Genomic DNA, 24,147 nt, shown 5'->3' with positions numbered 1-24,147 from the left:
ACTCCAGGAGAAGAAGAAAAAAAAAGCTGTCCTAATTACCCATTTCTAGAGCTAAAATATCTTTCATTGGACATACTTGAGAAAGATCACGATGAAAGTACTATGAGAATCTTGTTTATCCCATCGTTTTACTGCAAGATGCAAGAGTGATGTAAGGCCTAGCCAGCCATCGTTCTTGCCCACCAGTAGTTTGTCAGAAAGGACTATCCACCTCAGAAGAGGGAGTAAACCAAAAAGGGAAGTCTTGCCATGCTACGTTCAAGGCCTTTGCAAATCGTGAGAGCTCACTGAGAATTTTTCACACTTTCCCTAAGGTCCAACCCGATGCTCCCTGCTTGCTTCTGCATATTGGTCAGGATGGGAAGCAGGGTCTCCCCGTTGCACAGCTCCTGGGGAGAACAATTCTTGGAGAATCTATAGAGTTCTATCTCCTAGTGGTGCCAGGAAAAAGTGGCTGCCAAGATGCTGCTAGTAATTAAGGATTTGGCAGCTGAGGGCAGCCAGGAAGCACGTATTAGTTACCATAACATCCAGATAGAACAAGTGAAACTCCTTTAGGTTTGAGTGGGACTGGGACATGTTTCCAGTAACATTAATGTACACACACACACCCCCAACCGTGCGTGTGCACACACAGGTGTTGTTGGCACTTAAGAAATGAAGTGTGGCTCTGGCCATCTGGGAGCATGAGTTCCCAAGCCCAATGCCTATTAACTCCATGTTTATTTAGTAAGGTGGTGAGTAGGCAGCGATAAGACCCCAAATATATGTTAACTGATGCTTTGGATAGTGGAATCATGCTTATTAAGGATCTTTGGCCAAAGATTTTCCTGTGTAATTAGCAAGCATCTTAATTGCACACCTGGATTTGAAGCTTGAGTTAAAGTATAAAAAATGATACAAATTAGATAAAGACAAAAAGATTAGAAGGGAAGCCCCATAGTATAACTTCATTAATAGAGTATGATAATTTATTAAAGTTTATTAAAATTGGAATTCGAAATAAATTCAACACTTATTGAGTACCCATAAGCCTCATGGAAAGGATGTTATAGGAACACATAAGACACTATTACCAACTTCTAGGAGCTTTCATTTTAAAATACAGCATGTATTAGAAGAGCGGCATAAAATTTTCAAGCGGTTTAGAAAGGCTACTTTGAGTAATAAAAGTAAATTAATTATGTAACTCCCTGTGCTTTTAGAAAAGATACTGGGTGAATACACATGGCTGCAGAATCTGCACACTGAAAATATTACCTTGAGCTATTTAAATAAATACAGATTATTACTCAATTCCAAGTGTGTCCTACATATATTCACAAAATCACAGGGTAAAGTTAAATGTAACTGAAACACTAAACATAATGTTGATAAGCTGCTCAATAGGCTATGCTACAGGCCGTAGCCTTGTGGATAAGTGCTAGAGAAAACGTTAAGCTTTCTTCTTCAAGATATTTCATAGCATTGACCTTAAATCAGCCATGAGAATAAACACAGCATTATAGACCTAAGGCCTAAAACAAATATGAATTTTATAATTAATTTGCAAGCAAATACCACTTTTAATAAAATTTGAAAATATAACCCTTGGCTACTTCTAGTCAATCAAATTATGGTTATCATCAGATGTAGTCTTACAATGAATAGGGACATTTTAATGAACTAGAATATTTTAAATATTTGCAAAATTATGGAAAGACTGGTAGCACTTTCAGTAGCACTTACTGAAATATTATTTCAGATGTTACTAATGATTTTCAAAATGTTTTTATCTTTCTTACCCAGTTAGCCCACTGTGAGATAGGAGAGGGAAGCCCTGTCATCTCCATTTTTCAGACAGATCATTTGAGGCTTAGAGAAAAGTTTATGTGACACAGGCAGTTCCAAGTATCTGATTCCCCAAATAATCAGTAGATGCTATTTGTGAGGCACTTTGCTGATTTTTTTTCTCCTTGGTGGTTTGCTCACTCATCCAATTCATCAGAAACACCTTAGTTCTCTACTGTAAGCTCAGCACTCCTGGCCAGGATTTGTTCTCAGCTTCCTGTTAGCATATATGAATATGATACATTTGCTTTTCATTGAAACAACCCCAGAAATCAGGTTTTTCTGCCACAAATCTTTTCTTGAAGGAGGTAGCCTATAAAGAAATGAAATGATTTGAAATGACTTTTAAAATTTTTCTGCTAAGGTCAAACTCCTGAAAGACAGAACTTATATCTTTTAAGCCCAATTCCAATATTTAAGGGATGTGTGGCAGATAGATCTATTGTTGGCTAGTGGCTTGCCTTGTATCTGAATTGGTGTTTCTGTGATGAATGTGGTAAATATTGATGCCCATAATTGTAATCATGAATGGTTGTTTTTAAAAATCAAGTTTATTGGTGTGGCATATTTTGACTTGACGTGAAATTTGTGTTCTAGAAGTCCCTTACATGTTAGAACTAAGGAGAAGGTCCTTCAAGATTTTAAAATAAAATCTTCAGTAAAATTGAAAACCTTGCATTTGCTAAGGAAGTTATTATCATAGCTCGAAGCTCAGTTTGGCATTTCTAAGCTTTCTTTCCTTTTTTATCCATTCAGTCGTCCTTCCATCCATCCATCCATCTATCCACCCATCCATCCATCCATCCATCCTCCCAGTTATCTGTCTGTCTACTTGTCCACCCCATGCATGTGCTTCCCACCCCCACCCAGTCCTCCCATCCACCTTCCGGTCTCTCTTCTACCTCCCCAGTCTTTGATTTCTCATTTTCTATTTCAAGAGCCCTTGAGAGAAATGAGAAAGAAAAACAGTTGCTATCAACCTTAATACTGACCCTTTGGTTTTCACTTAAATGACTGCATTATGTTTATTATCGAAAATGTGGCACTTCTAAGAGTAAACAGGGCCTTATTGGTGATCATCCTGGGAAAACCGGCATAAACCAGGACTGTTCTGGGTAAGTGAGAACATCGGGTCACTCGTACAGGGTATGTTGTCCTAAAAATCTAGGGTGGGATTCTGATATAGCATCAGTACATTTTTAGCTCTAGATTCTATGATACGTGTATTGTTCGTTCATATTAAAAACAGAGAGCGAGGCAGATCTTTAAAGATTTCATATGTGTGTCCTGGTGGAACTTGCGCCTGATTTTTTTATAGCGTTGATTCCTGTACATGGAGTACTTAGCTCTGCAGTTTGAAATCCCCTAGATATTTAATTTATTCCCTTTTGTTGCCTTTGCTCTGGGGTCGATCGCTCTCCCCATAACGCGGCGGAAATCCACACGTCAGTTTGTCCAGGCATCGCACTGACGGAGGCGCCGCGGGGGCTGCAAGTGAGGAGCAGCCGGGTCTCGGGTCTCGGGTCTCGTGGCCGCGGATGCTGCGGATGCACCAGCAGCCGGGCCGTGCGCACCTGTGAGCGGTGCCCGGGGCAGGGGGGGGTGGGCATCCCCGGCTCCTTGGGGATGTCCCCGCCGCGTCCGCCACCCGCTGGCCTCCGAACTCCCCTGTCTCCTGCCACAGGCTCGTGGCCGCTCCGGCCCGCCGCCTCGTCACACAGTGGGGCCTTCGGGGCACCTGCTCGCGAGGTCGTCGGCGTGGTCCCCTGGTGGCAGGCGCGTGGCCCCGGCCGCCCGCCCGCCCCCCCGCCCAACCCTCCCGTCTGTGCCTCTTCACAGCCCGCAAGTCCAAGAAGCTGGGCAAGCTCAAGGGCGCGCACGAGGAGCCGCCGCCCGCGCCGCCGCAGAGCCCCGAGGAGGGGGCGCCGTACCTCGCGCCCGCGCAGGAGCCGCCCGTGCCCGCCGCGCTGGTGCCGCAGCTCGCCGCCGTGTCCCGCGCGCTCGCGCCCTCCCCGGTCACCATCCTGGAGAGCATCGAGCCCGAGGTCGTGTACGCGGGCTACGACAGCTCCAAGCCCGACACGGCCGAAAACCTCCTCTCCACGCTGAACCGCCTGGCGGGCAAGCAGATGATCCAAGTGGTGAAGTGGGCGAAGGTACTTCCAGGTAGGACGCCCCGCCCCGCCCGGCCCCGCCCCGCGTTCTCCCCGCGGTACCCCAGGAAGGGCGCGGTGCAGGGAAGCTCATGTCCCCGCGGATGCTAGGGCCGAGGGTTCCACGTGAATACCCCCTTCTTGTGCTGCGGATTGAGAGGGGACATCTCAGACCCAAAATACTAGTAAGGCGAACTGCCCTGTTTGCCAGAACACGAGCCCGGGTGGCAGCGGCCTGCAAACCGGGGCCGGTGGAAGCGCCAAGGCCACCACGACCTAGCAAGTAAGTTGCAGGAGACCCTGAAAGCCTGTTCTTTCTGAAAACAGCGTCGTTACCTCCAGCACCCTTTAAGCTGTCCCTGGAAGTTCCTACTTTAGTCATTTTTTTTATGCTATAGAATTTTATTAACAAGGCCCCTGTTAATCTACAGAAACCTCACTAGGGATGGGCAGCCCAATGTCCCAGTCCATTAATCAGAGCACTGTCTTGGATTGCGGTCAGCCGGGGCCCTAAGACAGAACACTGGGGAAGGCTCCTTTGCTGGCTTCTTTGAAGACGAGCTTGCCCAGGTGAACCCTACAAGCGAAGAACACCGTGGTGGTGCCCCTGGGGACACAGGGGATGAGAAGAGGAACAAAAGAAGGGCTAACTTGGGCCCAGACAGGAAGACTGCGGGAGAGGGGAGGACGGGTGCCAAGGACGCTTATTCGGCTTCACAATTTTGTTGGAGTCCAGTATTAGCCCAGAAGAAAGGAAACAAGGAATAATACTTTTTCAACCACCGCGAATTCATGAAAATTAAGACCTTCCACATTATTGCAGATGTGCAGGAGTTGGCAATGAGTTATTAAAATATTCTTTCTTTAACGTTATCGTGAGTAGGATGAAGCAAGTTTTATAGGTTGATAATGAATTATTTCAGTCTAACCAAGGGTTGTAAACTGTAGATACTCTAAAAACTTTATACTCTAGACAGATATGTTAAAAAGAAAGATTCAGAATGGTTGATAACAAAAGAGAAAATCAAAGTCTTACCTGAATAATTAATGCCCCATCCACACACACACAAACATAAAGAAATAATAATAAAAAAAAAAAAAAAACAAAACAGGAGTTTGACCTTAATTTCAGACAAGTTGGATTCAGGACAAATAAGTATTGTATAAGACAAGAATGACACTTTATAACACAAAAAGTAAAATCCACGATGAAACTGCCCGAACTCCCTGCTTTTATTTGTCCTGGCAGTTCACCCTCATTGAAAATTTAGGGTGAATTTAAAAGGGTAAGTTGAACGGGGCCATGCCCACAGTGGGTGCTCCTTAAATGACTGTTGAATTAATTTGAGTCTCTTAGAGACAGGTGACTGTTTGGGGTTGCCTTAAGAAGCTTCTTCCTGGAATGTACTTAAATGCTAAGTGTATTTCTGTGATTAATTGTTCTGTTCCTCAGGATTTCGAAACTTGCCTCTTGAGGACCAAATTACCCTAATCCAGTATTCTTGGATGTGTCTATCATCATTTGCCTTGAGCTGGAGATCGTACAAACATACAAACAGCCAATTTCTCTATTTTGCGCCAGACCTAGTCTTTAATGAGTAAGTACCTATTAATTAGCCTTCATAAAATAAACTGCAGAGTTATTTGTTAAGCTTTTTTAGCATTTCTAAACATAAATCATATGGATATTTGTGAAAGAATCCACTGACACTAGCATTTTAAGAGTAAAAAAATCCTATCATTTAAGAATTTAAAAATTACTTTTTACAGAATTATAATGCACATGTCTGAGTATATATAAATCAGTATATATGGATCTCACAGAATAGTATGTGGGAATTGTCCCAACAGAAAGATGATCCAGTTGGCTCTAAAAACCTGACTGGTACAAAGCCACGATTAATAGAAAACAGTCTCGTTTGGTATCTACTCCGGTTGAGAAGACTATCTAATTTCTAGGAAATGCGAATGCATGAAGTGCCAGTTTTTGCATGCTTTCATATAGTGGTTCTATTGTTAACAGTATACAGCTGCTCAATGTGTTTTCATGACACTCATAATTACCCTTCTTTGCAATCATAAAAAAAAAAGCCAAAATCTTTCTCTGTAGTGAAACAACTTTGGTTTTATGATGCATTTTAAAAGATCAAAAGAATTGTAAGAGATGTTTCGTTGGCCATGAATTCCTTCCTATGTTAAGTTTACATTTCAGTACCATTTGCATTCCACATTAGCACATTTCATTTATGTTTATTTCCAGCAGGGCTTCTTTGTAATTGTGGGGTCAAGAAATACCTAAAATAAAAAAGGAACATTTGAATTATGATAGTAACCACAGCCATATTCTAACAGATGGCTCTCCCTAGATATGAAAATAGGGGTTTTCAAGTAAGGAAGGAAGCAGATAAGAAATAGATTGGTGATAAAAGAAAGAAAAGCAGTGCAGAAGGTTAAAAGTGGATCCATAGTGCCAAGATACCTATATGGTACCATAGCAGTTTACCTACACAGCCGGGTCACCCCAAAATGGTGTGCCACAAAGGCCACTTTATTCCAATATAAATTAGGAACATCAGATGTTGGTTCTCAAGGTGACCCTTCTTTTGGCTAGTAGTCAGGAAGAATAATTCTACTGCATAATTTTTCACCAACAGCACTAAATGAGGCCAAACAACTGACATGCCCACTTTCATTTACTTATTTTCCTCATTAATCGCTGATGTTATTAAGTAGTAAGCCTGTTTTCAAATCTGGTCTATAAACCAAAAGAAAAAACATTCCGTGTTTTACAAGTGTGGGTAAATAAAAATCTCTACTCCGTGCCATCTAGCATGTCTCCATTTGATTTGATTTGATATTTTTTTAAAGATTTTATTTATTTATTCATGAGAGACACAGAGAGAGAGAGAGAGAAAGGCAGAGACACAGGCAGAGGGAGAAGCAGGCTCCATGCAGGGAGCTCCCAGGACTCTGGGATCATGCCCTGGGCCAAAGGCAGACACTAAACTGCTAAGCCACCCAGGGATCCCCCCTCCATCTGATTTTAACAGGAGATTTAAAAGATCAGTTCAATCTTGTTTAGTACATCTATTAACTTTTCCCCATAAAATACATATAACATAAAAATTTTCCTTTTTGGCCGTTTGTAAGTGTACAATTCAGTGGCGTTAATTGCATTCACATTGCTGTGCAACCATCACCGTCCATCTTCGGGACTTTTTCATCATTCCAGACAGAAACTTTGAACTCCTTAATAACTCTACAGACTCCTCTCCTGCAAACGTCTGATACCCCCTAGTCTATGACTTTGCCTATTCTAGGTAATTCATACAAGTAGAATCATGCAATATGAATCCTTTTGTGTTTGGCTTATTTCACTTAAGCATAATGTTTTCAAGGCTCATCCTTATTGTACCCTGTATCAGGATTTCATTTTATGGCTGAGTGATATTCTAATGTATGTACATAGGATCGATCCTCATTGTTTGCAGATTCTATTTTGTGAATTGACCTTCTGGCTGCATCTATCTCTAACCCCAGAGTCAATACTCACAGCACTTCCACAGTTCTTCACAGATGTACCCAGAGCAGCAATATATTTGCATCGCCCAGTGTGTACATTTCAGCTGAGACTCTCTGCTTTTTTGTTTCAGCTCTCATACTGTGAACAAGTGGCCTTTTCATGGCCTATTTAGTACCATGTTTTTTGCATTTTTGTGCTTTTTCTGGGGGATTTCACCATTTAAAATGACCTCTAAGCGTGGTTCTGAGTGCTTTCTGATGTTCCTAAAGCAAGAATTCTGATGTTTCTTAGGGGAAAAAAATACAGGTCTTAGATAAGCTTCTTTTGGGCATGAGTTAAGTATTGTTGGCTGTAAGTTCAACGTTACTGAATCAGCTACATATCTATTAATAAGGTGCCCTTAAACAGAAATACACGTAAAATAGGTTTATGTATAGATCAGTTGGTGGAAGTGACCAATGGCTCTCCAGAACCTAACCCTGTATTTCCCTTAGGAAATCAGTATTCACTGATTCAGTATTTGCTGCAACTTTATAAAATATAACTGCCTTATTTATTTTACCAAGTGAAAAGCATTTGTACATTAGTGTCTGCTTGAGTCCCTGCTTTCATTTCTTTTTGATATGTATCTAGGAGTGGAATCTCTGGAACATATTGTAATTCTGTGTTAAACTTTTGAGAAACCACCATACTGTTTTCCACACATAGTTGTACCATATTATGTTCCCACCAGCAAAGTAAGGGACCTGATCCCAGGAATCTAAAAAAGTAAGGATAGTTACAAGAGTTCCAATTTCACCACATCCTTGCTAACACTTATTTTCTGTTTGGGGCTTTTTTTTTTTTTAAGATTTATTTCTATTTATTTGAGAGAGAGAGAGAGAGAGAGAACAAGAATGAGGGGAGGGATAGAGGGAGGGGGAGAGAGACAATCTCAAGCAGACTCCCTGCTGGGTACAGAGCTTGCCATGAGCTCGATCCTAGCACCCTGAGATCTTGACCTGAACTGAAATCAAGAGTTGGACGCTTAACCAACTGAGCCACCCAGGTAACTAGCAGTATATAGAATGTTTGGGGATGGGATTTTTTTGAGGAGGTCTGGGATTTGAAATATATTTGATATAATTAAATAATGTCATTTATATATATTGTCATTTCTTTGTTTTGGTAAGAGTAATTAAGATCTAGTCCATTAGCAAGGTTGATGATACTGTATTTTATACATTTACTATACTGTACATTAAATCTGCAGAACCTTGTCTACTAGTTGCTAGTTTGTATCCTTAAAACAACATCTCTTCTATCCCCCTTCTTCCACCCCCTAGTAACCACTATTGTGCTGAGCTTTTACAAGTCAGCCTTTTTTTAGATTCCACCTATAAGTGATATCTTACAGCATTTGTGTTTCTCTGTCTGACTTATCTTTTAGCAGTTGTGAAGTCCTATCTCATTGTGGTTTTGATTTGCATTATTCTAATGACTAATGATGTTGGGCCTCTGTTCGTAAGTTTATTGGTCATTTTGTAGATCTTCTTCAGAGAAGTATCTGTTCAAGTCCTTTGATCATTTTTAATTTGATGGTTTGTCTTTATGTTCGTGAGTTATAGGAGTTCTTTATATACTCTGGATATTAAACCTTATCAGAGATGTGATTTGTATATTTTTCCCATTTTGCGGGTTTTCTATTCACTCTTGATAGTATCCCGGGAGGCATTTAAAATTAGCTTATAATTTTAATGAAGTGCTGTTTATCTATTTTTTTCTTGTGTTGCCTGTGCTTTTGGTGTACTCTATTAATTTTTAATGGTATACACATATCTATACACTTTCTGAAAAAGACAAAATTTTAAGAATCCTTTTAAAAATGAGATTTGGGGGAAAGCAGCTTATATTTGAAGTCTAAATTAATGTAATTGAAAGGCTTGAGAAATAAATAAGAAACCAAAAATAGAAAAGGCCGTATATACTTCATGTGCATTTGCCTGTTGTAAAAAATACTAATAGAGATAAAATGCAAACACAAAAATTGCTTTCTAATATTATAAATATAGTTCAATGTTATGATATTATATAATTATTAGAATGAAAATTTTGTCTCTCTTCTTAAAACATTGACCTTAGCCCCATCCTATAATTGTGTAGGTTTCTCTCAACTAGAAAGAATAGGGCAGAGCTTTATTTTTCAAAGTTGAGAAATGGGAGAACCTACTTCCAGAAAACATTTGGAAATAACATAAAGCCTTTTGATGACATCACACCAATGAGGAGAGCTTGACCAGTAGTAGCTCTATCACAGGATGCTATCATAGACTCTGTACTTTTTAGGGAAACTACTAAGTTAGGGAGGATGGCCTGCAACTAGACTCTGAACTCCTATGCGTGATTCATCCTGCATTTATTCAAGGAATATTTACTAACTATTGTCAGTGTTCTGAACAGTGCTTTTGGAACGGGGGAAAATGTATATATAGTACCTGTTTCATGGAACATATAATCAGGGAGACAAATATTGATCAGAGAATCCTAAAATTTTTATTCTAAGTATTGAACGGGAAAAGTACTTTGGGGGCAGTTAATGGGAGGGACTAATCTAGTCAGGAAAGCTTCCCTGGTATTGATAAAACTAGTGTCAACCAGGTGGAAGGAGTACAGGAGGAGGGAAGTTGATCTAGGCTGAGGGCCCAGCATGTGCAAACCCAGTGACAAGGAAGGAACTCCATGCAGAACTGTACAGTGATGGGACACGGAGAGAAGTGCAAAGGTGTCAAAAGGCAAAATCGGCAGGAATTATTGTGGTCAGATTCAGGTAGAGAATAGAGCAGAGGGAAAGTGGGTGCCTCAGATGACTTCCAGGCCTCTGCCTTAAATGCCAGGTAGGACTTGGGATGAGGGAACGAGGGTAGAGGACCAGAGTTTGAAAGGGAAGAGGAAGGGAGAGTGTGAGGCCAGTTTTAAACATAAGATTGAATTGCCTTTCAAATATCATTCAAGGAAAGATAATTAAATAAGCAGTTATACACATCTGAAGCTTAAAGAGAGGTCCTAGTGAAGATATAAATTTTGGACTGATTTTGGAGGTGGTAAAGGACACAAGACAGGAGAGTGCTACATCACAGGTCCCAAGGAAAAAGAGGGCTTCCAGAAAGAAAATACAGTACCGACATTAAACACCATGGGATCCCAGTGAGCAGTGAACTGGAAAACCGGAAGCACGCCTCACCACCAGCCTGCCAACACCTTGCACATTCTTATCTGTTGACCATGTCCCTGTACTTTCCTTCGGCCAGTGCCTGAACCTCCATACCCTTCTACCAGGTCAAGGAAGGGTTGGCATTTTGTGCAAGGGAATAGCACATGCCATCCAGCTAGAGGTAGATCAGCTCTCATGGGTTCCCCCCTGGATCTCCCACTAACCCTCCCCTGGCTCAGGCCCTCTCACCTGCACCCAGCTCTTTCTCCCATGTCTGTAGCCCTCCTTTGTTTCCCCGACACCTCCTCATTGAAATCATGAGTTCTGTCTTCATCAGTTTTTAATTTCCAGCACCTGGCATGGTATCCAAGGCAAAGTAGGAACTCTATAAATATTTGCCAAATATACGAATTGTTGAACAAAGGAACCAATCTATTAACTAGTCTAAAAGATGCTTTCTAAGTGATCACTGCTAATTATGAGGATGACATTTCTGATAAAGAAGTGTGATAGAGGATGCAATTTTCATGCACTGAACCTTTGCTATATTTAAAACCGTGACCAAAACTTCCATAGTTGATCCTTTGGGTTTGCCTTCTCCTGTGAAACAGATCTGGAAGTTTCCAAAGATCTTATCCTTCCACTGTGTACTGGCTTTATTGGAGTTGGAGGAAAGGTGGGGAGCAGGTAATAAGTAAGGAAAACATTCTTTCCAATCTTTTTTTATTAAACATTGGGGTGAAGATATGAGTTAATACTTTAAATTAGCATAGAACTTTTCTTATTATAAATGTGAAACTTTTCAAATATGTATTAAATGATTAATTATTCAATTGTACCTTGAAACAGCTTATCGTATATTGCTACAGATCGCTGCAAGTATTCAAATTTCTTATCAATTCAGTACACATATTAAAACTCCCATTTAAGCCTGTAATGAAATTTCTTCCATTTTTTTTTTTTTTTTTTAATTTCTGAAAGGCAGGTTCAGTGTTAACACTCTCTTTTTAAGTCTTGGCCAGTATTTTAGAATTAAAACTATTTTAATTCTCTTCTGTATTTTAAAGCATGCTTATGTTGTCTCAGGTGGTAACCCAACAAAAAATGTTTTTTGAATGACCTTTCATGGTCTTTGTAGTTCTGAACCTTTGACTGATTGATTGATTGATTTTGGTTCAGAGACGGTAGGAGCAAGAGTTTAAGTCTTGGTGTCACTTTCTGAGCCCCTCTGGGTGAGCGCTGTGAGTGTGTCTGACCCAGACTCGTTAGGCTCCACTCCTCATGGTGGAAGGTGAGCCCTCCCCCTGCCCCACCCCGTGCCTGCCCTGCCACCATTGGCTGTGTGATGGCAGCACCAGGAGAGAAGTCTACACAGTTATTGGTCATTTCCTATTTCATGGAGTGCTACCTGTCCCTGCTGTGTCCCCAGTGGGGGATCACTGCTGCCAGAGGCCACTTGTCTTAGTGGGGGGCCCTCCCTCGGCCACTCTGCAAATAGGGCAGTGCGTAAGGACCCTCTGCACCTAAGGGCCTCAAGCTCTAGTAGGCCTGGCTCATCCTCAGGCTGTGTGTCCCAAGGCTGTGTCACTGTTGTTCTGGCCAGAATCAGGGTGTCCCCATGAAGGCCAGGAGGGGATGGAGTCAGAACCTGGCATGCCTCAACCTCCCTTCCCAAGGCCGCGTGCTTGCTATTCCTGAGCCACTAGAGGTGCCTTCTGTGCCTGGACCCTCGCTGCAGCAGGGTAAGAGCCAGTGATGGATGGGCAGCAGGAGTTCTGAGGAGAGGAGCCAAGGAAGTAGGCTGAGCCTGGGTCAGCTTCCCCTTCACTGGCTTCATTTACTTTTTCTTCTTTGTCCCCAACTGCTCTCTCCTCCTCAGTTCGCTCTCTGCAGCACTCAAACAGGGTTTCTTACTTCCCCTCTGCTCACTGGGACACTGTTCTGTGTAGTTTCAAGTATCTGGCCTCCACCCTTTCCTCCTTTCCCTCCTCCTCCTTCTGCTCCCCCTCCTTCCTTCCTCCCTCTCCATCTCCGTCCCTTTCTGTCTCTGTGTCTTACACACACACACACACACACCTACACCTACCTCCTGTCTGAAAACCAGCAGCCTTCTGAGATTTCTTCTGTGTTTTTTTCTTCTGGGTCAGTATGAAGAGATAAGAAAGAACAACAACAAAAAAAAATCGCCCGTTTGTGCCTTATCTTTCCATGAGACCCTATGGAAACCCAGGCCCTGTTCTACCAGCTGGAGGGCCACAGGCTGCAGCAGAATGGTGTGGCCATTCTGTGCATTGGACAGGAGCCACAGCTCGCCCTTTAGATGGTGCATCTGCTGCCCTGCTCCCCATGGTTCCCACCGCTGCCTGCTGTTTGCACCTGGCCCTCTTCTACCCCTTATGCCCCCAGACTGTGGAGTTTGACACTCCCGAATAAAGGAAAACAATGTCACAGGGTAGAAAATGGTCAGTCCTTGCCTGAAAGTAGCAGAAACATTGCAGAATGGAATTACCTTTCTTTTGCATAGAGATGGGGTGTGGAAGACACCTTGCCCCCTGAGGGAGATGAGGTGGAGGGAGTTGCAGGGTAGGCGCAGTGAAACCTGAGGGGATTTTTATAAGCTACAAATGAGAACTAATCACTCCATCACATATAGGGGCAGAGGAAAGATAGGTACAGAACTCAACACAAAAAGTATTTCTTCCCTTCTTTTTCCTCCTATTCTTTGAAAACATTGTTCTTCCCCTTAACCAGCTAGCATAGTGATAAGTAGAGTCAGAGCAAAAAGTTACTTCTAGACATTTCCAGCAAAATAGTTGAGAGAAGTTCTAAAATAAATGAGTAACTTGGCTGTGGAGGATGCTTCTGGATTACTGCTCACATTAAGGAAAGTTCTTGAAATGATCATGTTAGGGTCGGGGGCTGCCCTTGGACCTGAGAAAGGTGAGAACCCTGAAGAGAGTAGTATTAAGACTAGAATTGTAGGTCGACTTTCTAACTCATTCCTCCACTTGTCTTCTTGTTCACCAAACCCTGCCTTCTCATTTTGAACTGTTCTTGGAAGAAGGAGATAAGTGGTATTTATTCAGTCCACTCATTCAACAAAATATTGAACACTGTTCAATATACCTGGCACTGTTCTAGGACCTGGGAATACAACAGGGGAAAAATGGAGTTCACACTCCAGCGGCATGAAAACAGGAGAGCAGGAAAGGTGGAGGCAGGTGGTGAAGAAATCCCACCTCCTGTGTCTCCAAGGACTCTGGCACAGGGAACATAACATCATCCTTGTGTACAGCCATGAAAAAGTGGTATTTAACACGATAAGGTGCAGGGATGCCTGGGTGGCTCTGCAGTTGAGCATCTGCTTTCGGCTCAGGGCGTGATCCTGAGGTCCCAGGATCAAGTCCCACATCGGGCTCCCTGCATAGAGCCTACTTCTCCCTCTGCCTGTGTCTCTGCCTCTCTGTGTGTGTCTCTCATGAATAAATAAATAAAATATTTAAAAAATAAAATAATAAGGTGCAGTGTGGATCCTCTCAGGGGATTTACTAGCGCCCTTGATTAACCACATTGACGTCCTCGTGGTGCTTTGAAGGATCTAAGCTCATCCTTTTCTCAGACATTTTATACCTGCTATTTGCTTTGTGCAGGAGATGGTCCTTTCTCACCCCCTTGTCTCAGTTGAAACTAATCCTTATTTAGAAGCCTGACCACCAGATCTAGAGAGACCACTCTGTTCAGTCCCTCCTCATTATATCACGTTTATTTTCTTTGCGGTGGGTCTCTTGCTGTCATAACATAGTCTCAGAGAGGGCAAAAACCTGGCTTGTTTTATCTTTGCATACCCAGAACCTAGAATACTGTCTGGCATTAGTAAGTGCTTGATGAACTAATTAATTTTAAAATGCTATTTTCGGCATTATTTCCTGCTGCTTCTCTGCATAAACTTTGTGCAAGTCAAATTAACCTTTCTCTTCCCTTAGCCCTATCTTTCCACTGCTGTGCCTTTGCTCCTAACATTTTCCTTTTCTCTCCCTCACCCAAACCAAAAGATGCCTCCTCTCTGGTGACTCCCATTACCTTCAAAATCAAGAGGAATTTTTTGCCCCCAAAACTCTTTTTTCTATATCAATTATTTGCTGCTTTTTGTGTTTTATATATGTTTTCACTCCAGATATACAGTAAACTTTAGAGCACAGAAAATATACCTGAAAAAATTTTCCTTAATGTTTAGCAAAATGCTTTTTACGTAATTGGTACTCAGTGGCTGTTTTTGGTCTGTTGATGAGTGCTCTTTCTAGTACAAGGGTCAGATGCAAGATTCCTGCTATGAGTTTGCTCAAAGTGCTTTTAGGGTATGGCATGTGACCTTAATGAAAAGGATTCATTTTTTGTAGGGTTCTTTTAAATTTTAGTTCAGGAACATTGCTATATGTTAATATTTCTTACATATTGCTTCTTGTAGCATACTTGAGAAATTTCCTAAGTAGTTAATGAAGCTGGATAATTGCCAGTATAGTATGAAATTAAAACAAATAGAAGACTGCAAATGAAATGCACTGTTTTAGCTATATAGAACTATATAGAGATTGCACAGTTTTGGGGAGGGGTGGGTCTTGGGGGGTTTTTTGAGTTTTTTGTTGTTGTTGTTATTGCTGTTGTTTTTGTTTTGTTTTTTTATAACCAGTCCTCTGTTGAAGACACTGGCATTCTTTTTTTTTTTTTTTTTAAGACTGATTTATATATTTGAGAGAGAGAGAGAGAGAACTTGAGTGGGGGAAGGAGCAAAGGGAGAGAGAATCCTTAGGCAGACTCCCCACTGAGTGCGGAGCCCCACCCAGGGCTCTATCTCATGACCCAGAGATCATGACCTGAGCCAAAACTAAAAGTCAGATACTTAACAGAGTGAGCCACCCAGGTGCCCGAAGATTGTATCAAGTCATAATGATCCAAGAAATAGGTCCAAGCTCTACTCTGAATAACTAGAGGGAGCTATTTTTTATTTTGAATAGAAGTCAAAACCTGTTTAAGGTCACATGTTACCTCTAAAAGCCTTAGTGTGGCTAATATTAGCATATTGCTTTTTTATTTCAATTAGCATGCCCAGAGACTTTGGTCTCTTGAGCTAAAAATACTCTTTTTTTCAATACAAAATAAAATTACTGGAATTAATGTTTTTTTGAAAAATTTATAAACAGACAAATTAATTTTGGTGCAGTGATTATATTGCAAAATTGGGGCAGGTGGTTGAGGAATGGATTAGTCAGTTACAGAACTAAGGAAAGTGCTAGGCTTCCTCCCTTGACACAGGTCATCATCAGACACATAGATGATGTCTTTGGTCATGCTCCTATAGATTGAAGGAAGAGAACACACTTTATATGTCTTGATATATAAAGTATTCAGTGAACTTGCATCTCTAAACATTGCTAGAACCAAAACCACATTGTTACACATTTTTATTGTATCATACGTGAGAGATTATTTGGATTTTAATCCCTCACTTCCAGCCATGAAACTTAAATTAATAGAGTTGTATATCTGGAGAGCTCTGTACAGGTTAATTTTTGAATGGGGGTTCTGGTATTAATATTTTTCTGAAAGAAATAAGTAGAGAAGGAGAAGGAAAAAAGTGACCTTCAGCCTACTTATTAAAGCTCATCTGTGGGCGCCTGAGTAGCTCCGTTGGTTAAGCATCCACTCTTAGGTCATGATCTCAGGATCCTTGGGATTAAGCCCGACATCGGGCTCTACACTCCACACAAAGTCTTCTTAAGATTCCATCTTCCCCACTACCCGTTGTGCGCTCTCTTTATCTTAAAAAAAAAAAAGCTTATCTGTATATCTACAGTATGAGTACTGCCCCAGCCAGGGTCCATATTCACCGATGTGACAACCTTTGTCTAATGACCCTTTGTCTGTGCTCCTCCACCTTGAAATAACCATTGCCTCAATGGAATTGCTAGTTTATATACTCCTAATTTCCCTTTTGCTAGAGGTATGCTCACTCTCTTAGTCACCTTGGGCTGCTATAATAAAATACCACAGGCTGAGTGGCTTAAACAGCAACATTCATTTCTCACAGTTCTGGGGGCTGAAAGTCTGAGGTCCGTGTCCGTATGGCCATGTTCAGTAAGGGCCCTCATCTGGCTTGCAAGCAGCTGCCTTCTCAATCTACCCTCCTATGGGGAAGAGAAAAAACTCTGGTGTCTCTACTTCTTTTTTCTTTAAGCCCATCATGGAGGTTGTGCTCATCTAAACCTATTTACTTCCAAAAGCCTCACTTCCTGCTGTTATCACCTTGGGGGTTAGGGCTTCAACATATGACTTTTGGGGGACACACATTCAGTCTGTAGTATCTCCATTTACTTGGATAATAGGATACAATCAAGTGGTTTAGAGGAGGAATTTAAAGGATGATGAGCTTTTAGAGCTGTTGGTTATCTAAGTTGTATCCATTGGTATTTGCCCATTTTAGAAATTAAAACAAATTTTTAAAATATGGATTTATCATTTGCTTTAAAATAGCAATTACATGGTATATAAAAACATAAACAGCATAGCATAAATATTTTATGAAAAAAACTTTTTTAACAAAAGAAAAGTATTAAAAGAGTGCTACTCTTTTACTTTTATTGTAAATCCTTTCAATGTGACTTAAATAAAGACAGTTCGATTCCCTTGTCTGCTTCTTATATTCAGTCTGTGGTGATAGGTTGTTTCAGTTGAAGTATATGAAAAAAATTCAGTTTCATCCAGGTAGTTGGAAAAAGGAGTACTTCACAGACTCCAGGAAAGGGTCTTGGGGATATTTCAGAGTCCCCAGACCACACTTTGAGAAACACTAGATGAGATGATCAATAAAACCCAACCCAGACTTGTCATTCTGCAAGGCTTTGGGGAAGCCTCACTTGTGATCCAGATCTCTGTTTCCTCATTCAGGAAAGACTTAGTCTCTATTTAAGATATCAGAGAATCACACCTAAATACAATGTGGTCCCCGTACTTAAAGGCTTCTCAGTCTAGTAGCAGAACACGTAATGGAGCCTACTCTGTGCCATTTTCTAAAGTTGCTGCTTTTATATGAACTGTCTTGTTTATAGACAGTCATGTTTTCAGGCACTACTTTATAAATGATTTGGTTGCCTCAGACAGAGAAGTTCAAGAGGGTTATTCAAGCTGGCGTAGCTGTTGAGAGGTGGATCTCAGGTTGAGTCCAGGATTTCCCTGGAGCTTATGGTGTTCTCATTATATCATATGTCTCCATGCATCTACAAATCAATGGAAATGGAAGGGTCTTCAGGTCCCTTCCAACCATCTATAATTTATGATTTTATTTAACCAACAAGTTGACTAATTCTTATAGCTATGAGAATCTGTGACTAAAATGAGGCCAATTAAAAGGGAGGACAGTATCATAACTAAATATCCTAATCACTTCCCCTAACATGAAATTTTTTTTCAAAGATCCCATTTATTTATTCATGAGAGACACAGGGAGAGAAGCAGAGACATAGACAGAGGGATAAGTAGGCTCCCTGCGAGGATCCCAATGCGAGACTCGAATCCAAGAACCCTGGGATCATGATCCAAGCCAAAGGCAGACACTCAACCACTGAGCCATCTAGGCACCACCTAAAGTGAAATTTAAATCCTTTATTAATTAGATAGAAAAACTGTAAACAATGACTAGCATTTCACTGATCATTAATAAATATTGAGAACATTTACATGGTGGCTGTTGTAAGGAACCCAAAGTTGTGTAGACACAATTTCCATCCTCCAGAATTCTATCATGTGCTTGGTAAATTAAGACCTAGACCCAATAGTGGTGACCCAACAGGATAAAGTCCACATGACCAGTGTGACGAATAAGTTTTATTTAAGATGAGTCTTTCAGAAGTTTAAAGAGAAGGTGATTCCCCTGGGCTGAAGTGATCAAAGAAAACTGCTTGGAAGGAATTATCTAGCTTGAAAACTTGTGTTAAAAAATAAAATAAAATAAAATAAAATAAAATAAAATAAAGAAAGAAAGAAAGAAAATTGTGTTAGCCTCCAAAGGAGGGTTAGAATTTGGATGGGCACAGTGAACACGATGCTGTATGGTCCAGGCATGCGGAATTGTACCTGAGCAGGCAAAGGGATGAGTCTCTGAAGTTCAGAGTTGAAGTTACCCAACTGTACGTGAAGCATGAAAAACTGTGGGCTCAAACCTCAGAATGGAAGTGACTGTTTCTTTCCTACCCTCCTTTTCCTCTCACTAGTTCTCCTTTCCCTAACCTCCTTCTCTCCACAACTGACTTTTTTTTTCTTTCTTGTCTCATCCCTCCACTTCTGCTTGACCCTTTCTCCTTCCCTCCATTTTCTGAGTTTCTCTTTTCCCTTTTTTTCTCCTCCATCCTCTTCCCTCTGTGGATGATCCACAGGCCTTCACCATCTCTCATTTATCAAACAAAAATGTTACATCCCATTATCAGCTGAGCTTGTAAATTGAGACAGAATTGTCCTATAACGTTGTATGAGTTTCAGGGGTACAGCCTGCTGATTCAGATATTTGCACATATTGCAGAATGATTGCCATGGTAAGCGTAGTTAACATCTATCATCATAGTTACAAAATCTTTTCTCATGATGAGAGTTTTTAAAATCTACTTTCTGAGCAACTTCCAAATAGGAAATACAGTGTTATTAACCACCGTCACCATGCTGTACATATTGTCTTAGTTTTGAAATTGTGTTAGGGCTGTCATATACCTTTGCAGGGGGAAGAAAAACAGAAAACACAAAGTTGCTATTTCACTGTAGTATGACCGATTGTACTCTTTTCTTTGAGGCGGCAATCCGAAGTGGGAAACCTTTTCACTCACAGCCCACCCATCTTGCTCTTAGTCTTACAATTACTGAGATTCTGTTCCAGAAGCTACTCAGAGGAGGGATTTTGCTTCTTTGCTCTTTATTATATTTTCTATCTTTCCTGACTGCTGTTCTTTGTACTTGTTGCAGAAAAGCACTGCTATCATCTGGCTGCCCAACCCACTCCCCAGTTCTTAGTGCTAAGCAACACCATGAGGGAGCAGCTCAAATCACATTCTCTTACCAGGGTCCCAGACCCAGTGTCTGGCTGGGCCTGGGGTCTTGTATGCTTGAGAAAGCGCAGGGAGCTGACACTTTTTTTTCAATATTTTATTTGTTCTATTCTATTCTATTCTATTCTATTCTATTCTATTCTATTCTATTCTATTCTATTCTGAGAGAGTGAGAGTGCAAGTGAGAGGACGAGCAGAGGGAGAAGGACAAGCAGACTACGCCTAGCACAGAGCCAGACAGATGCAGGGCTCCATCCCACAAGCCCTAGATCATGACCTGAGCTGAAATCAAGAGTCGGGCACTTAACCAACTGAGCCACCCAGGCGCCGGGGAGCTAATTCTTTTGAAGCATTGGCCTTCCAACTGTGCATTGCTTCTAGTGGATGAAACAAAAACTGAAGGAATCATTTGTTTGTCATTAAAGATCACATGGCCATTCTGTTCTGATTAAGAACGTTCAGAAGCTCACAGCATTTCCAAGTAGAAGAGAAGGTTAGGAGCATCAGCTAAACTCCTCAGCACTATTGACTAGCGATTTTCTACAAGTGGATAAAGAAGGTGAGAAGTAATAAGGAATGTGTTCATGTCCATGTGCATGTGGAGTATGTGTTTCAGTGCTGCTGTTTTACGGGAAACAGATGTCACTACAAGTGTAGTGACCTGGTAGTATTATACTTGCTTCATCTAGTCATGAATGATGCAGTTGTTCATAATGTCCTGAACAAAATCTGCTTTGTGACAGATGTTCAGAATAATAAGAAAGGACATGTGGCTAATCTCTAATAAATTAATTGAGTTGAACATCATCTTATTATTTAGGCAGATGATTTATCAGCTTTTAGAATGATTCAAACAAACAAAATAAACTAGCTTTCATCCAAAACTATGGCACCTGAAAATGTTGTCTAGGACCGAGTCCGATTAATGAATGAAATAGTGTCTGTGATAATAGTCTCTAGGGGTTTCGCTGTTTTCTTCTTCCAAAGCAAGATGTTGCAGGTAGAAGTCGGTGACCATGTAAAGTAAACTTGCCTGCTTTCTACTTCCACATCCCCACCTGAACCTGTGCACACACTGGTAAAGGCACCTCTGCAAGGGTCAGCCATGCTCTGCTGTTGCCTTAGAAGCATAACTGTACACCTGGGCTTTATCAGAATAAATGTCCTTTATAACCTGTGTCAGGTCTGTTGCTAGGCTAATGTGACTTTTGCTTCAAGAATATGACTCCATAAATTGCAATCTAATACAAATCTTTTATTGTACTAGGAAAAGTGATTTGCTGTCACCCTTTACCCACACAGTAGTCTAGCCACACTCCTGAATTCAGTGATTACCTTTGCACTCCTGAAATTCAGTAGTTATCAAGTAGGAATCTTACCTTTATATGGCTGCTTTTTTACAAGTGAGGAAACTGTGGTCATTTATTGAAATTAAGCAATGTCTTTAAGTATATACCCAAAAAGTCCCCATTTGAAGTGATAATAGCTCACTGAAGGTTTTCTGTCTCCTATTGAAACATCTGTGGTCTGCATACCATTAAATCTGCAGAAATTTAGTAGTAAAGTCTCCATCCTACAAAAATGAGGCTTTGATTTTTTTTTTAAATTCTTTCACCAGAGGATGTTGGTTTTTTGTATCCTTTCTATGTGTAGAGCAATTCAGGTGTTAAGTCTTAACATGGCTTGCATTTTATTAAGTGCTCATGAAGTTCTAAGCATGCTGATGTGTATTTTAACCTTAGTATAGCAGTTAAGAGGAAATTTTCACAGTGGATTATGACTTCATGTTTTCTCCCCTCTACCAGAAACATCTGTCCTTATATCCAAGAGAAATTATGCTAACTGTAATAAATATTTAAAAATCTAAGGTATGAAAGAATGTTTCACAAAAAACTATATATAAAATATATGGTTAAAAGAATTTTTTTTCATAACTTCTTAGGACTGTCAGTGGCACATTATGGCTGCCAGGTAGTCAAGCTCCTTCTACATTTTTAAATTATCAGATAGCATTTTGATATGTGTAACATCTTCTAAAGTCAGTGGCAACTGTGATGCTTAGGTTCAAAGGCACTTCTACAAAAACACATCCCTTTTGGAACATCAATTAAGGTGACAAAACACTGAATTAGCGTTTAACTCTTACTAAAGCTGACCATGTAAAATTAACAGGGAATTGAGGAATGTCATAGAGACCATTGGGATACAACCCTCTGGTATGGTAGTCCAGTAAAGCAACCACAAACGTTGTCCAGCAATTCCTAGACCAAAGTGGCTGAGTTCTGCTATGGCTATAAAAAAAGGATGTAAATGCTATAACAAAATCAAAACTATAGCTAGCATAATGGCCCAACTACAGAGAGATTTTGCTTGTCAGATAAGGAAAAATCTGGTAAGATTATGAGAAAAAATGTATACCATACACTGGAATAATTTGAATGTTCACACTGAGGTCATTTTTATTCTAAATAAGGTTTAGGAAAAAAAAACTGTTTCTGCATATTATTTTTTAGAAAAATAACAAGCCTAAGACAGGGACCATCTGTTATACTACTGACCACTTAACAAGATGTTACATTTATTCGGACATAATGATGTGGTTTGCAGCATCAGAGGTAAGGTTTGGTCTTGGAGATCAGCTGTGATTGCGTGTGCACCATACCACTCAAGTTATTTTCTCTGTTGTAAGATTGATACTACTGCTGTATGCATTCCAACAATGTAATACACATGCACATTCCTAGGGTGATTTATGAAAGTAGTGGCATGTTAGCAAATGTGTTTTTGAAGGGTCTTCCTCAGATGACAGGGACTTCAAGGATTCCAGCCCTGAATGAGTTTTGCTGTGTTTTGTTTATATGTTCTTTTATTATTACTATTTGAAGATTGTATTTTAAAGTAATCTCTACAACCAATGTGGGACTTAAACTCACAACCCCGAAATCAAAAATCACATGCTCCACCAACTCAACCATCCAGGTGCCTCTCTCTATAAATATATATTTTTTTCAGAGCAACTCAGGGTCTTTGAAATCCACTGGATTTACCCGTTCTCAGTGGCTACCAGATATTTATTTAGTACTAGTCTAATTTGGGACCTCTGCACACAAAAAAATCAACCACAGATGATTCTCCAGAAGGCAGACACAGACCTTCAAAGTATGGGAGTTGCCTATTGTTTAATCCATGAGTTAATGAGAAATGTTTCAAAAGTTTATTTTTGTAGTTCTTCCTAAGTAAAATGATGTCTTCCACTTCTAAAAGGTGTGTAGGTGACCAAGGTACAGTTTAGTGCAATATGGCTAAAATATCCTCAGTTGAAAAAAAAATGTCACGGTACCTTTCATGGGCTTCCGTAAGTGGAAGAGCCAGGAACCTTTTGTGCTTTGGCATTTATAAAATCAGCCAATGTGAAAGGATTATGTTTCTTAAATGTGAATTCTTAGAGAAAAGAGTGATAAAGGTAGTTCTATTTTCCCTTCTCCTTTAGGGTACCAGAACTACAACAGACAAGCCTTTGAGGAAGTGTTTCTGACTGCCTTTTTGAAATTATAGTTATTAAAGAATTTTTACTCTTCCTGCTTTTAAAAGGCATTTAGCACAGCCTGCAGTAAAAGTACATACAGTGAAGACTAAAAATGCATCAAGACACAAAAAGGCAAAAAGCTAGTAGTAAAAACAGAAAAGAAATAGTTTATATATTATAAAAGAAGAAGAATGAATAGAAAGCCTGAACTCTTAAGAGAAGTTACTTAATTAAACATAAATCCTAGTCTCCTAATCTCTATCAAAGTATAGCAGGTATGATCATGAGTTACAGAGATTCTTCTTTATTTCTAATTAATTTATTTTTCAATTGTGATAAAATACCCATAACATAAAATTTACCAACTTGACCATTTTTAACCATGCAGTTCAATAATGCTAAGTGCATTCACAGTGTTATGTAGATAAGTGCTCATTCCTCCCCTTCCCCAGCCCCCAGGGGTAGCAGCTCTACTTTCTGTCAGCAGGAATTGAGGACCACGCACCTCAGAGAAGTGGAATCATGTAATATTTGGCTTTTTGTGACTGGTTTATTTACTTGACAGACTATCATCAAGGTTCATATGATACTAATACCAATACTTAGAGCTCTTGAGTTCGGCAGCTACCCATAGTTGGAATGTTTTATTGTTTGGGCTTATCGAATATTTACTTCTAACAGAATAGAACATAAATATTCCTGGATTGCATTTAGTTTGGGTAATTTCCCAAATCACCTGCTTCGAGATGAACCTCCAGATAACTGAATGATTAAGCTTTTCAAATACTTTTTAGTAGTGTCTTGGTAAGCTAGTATTTGAATGCCAAAACAGAAGTGTT

At 40.4% G+C, this 24,147-nt stretch overlaps 1 protein-coding gene across 6 annotated transcripts in view; it reads left to right on the top strand.

The window, feature by feature from the left end:
- Positions 1–24,147, top strand: part of NR3C2 (nuclear receptor subfamily 3 group C member 2) — a 329,732-nt gene that overhangs the window by 256,280 nt on the left and 49,305 nt on the right. For all 6 annotated transcript variants that reach the window (XM_077846296.1, XM_077846294.1, XM_077846293.1 and 3 more), the window contains 2 exons: positions 3,670–3,996; positions 5,437–5,581. In XM_077846296.1, coding sequence (XP_077702422.1) covers positions 3,670–3,996; positions 5,437–5,581 — 472 coding nt within the window. The remainder of the gene's footprint in view (positions 1–3,669; positions 3,997–5,436; positions 5,582–24,147) is intronic.

This window comes from Canis aureus, chromosome 13 (genome assembly GCF_053574225.1).
Source record: "Canis aureus isolate CA01 chromosome 13, VMU_Caureus_v.1.0, whole genome shotgun sequence".
In the NCBI taxonomy this organism is placed as follows: Eukaryota; Metazoa; Chordata; class Mammalia; order Carnivora; family Canidae; genus Canis; species Canis aureus.
This window is presented reverse-complemented; position numbering and strand designations above follow the sequence as displayed.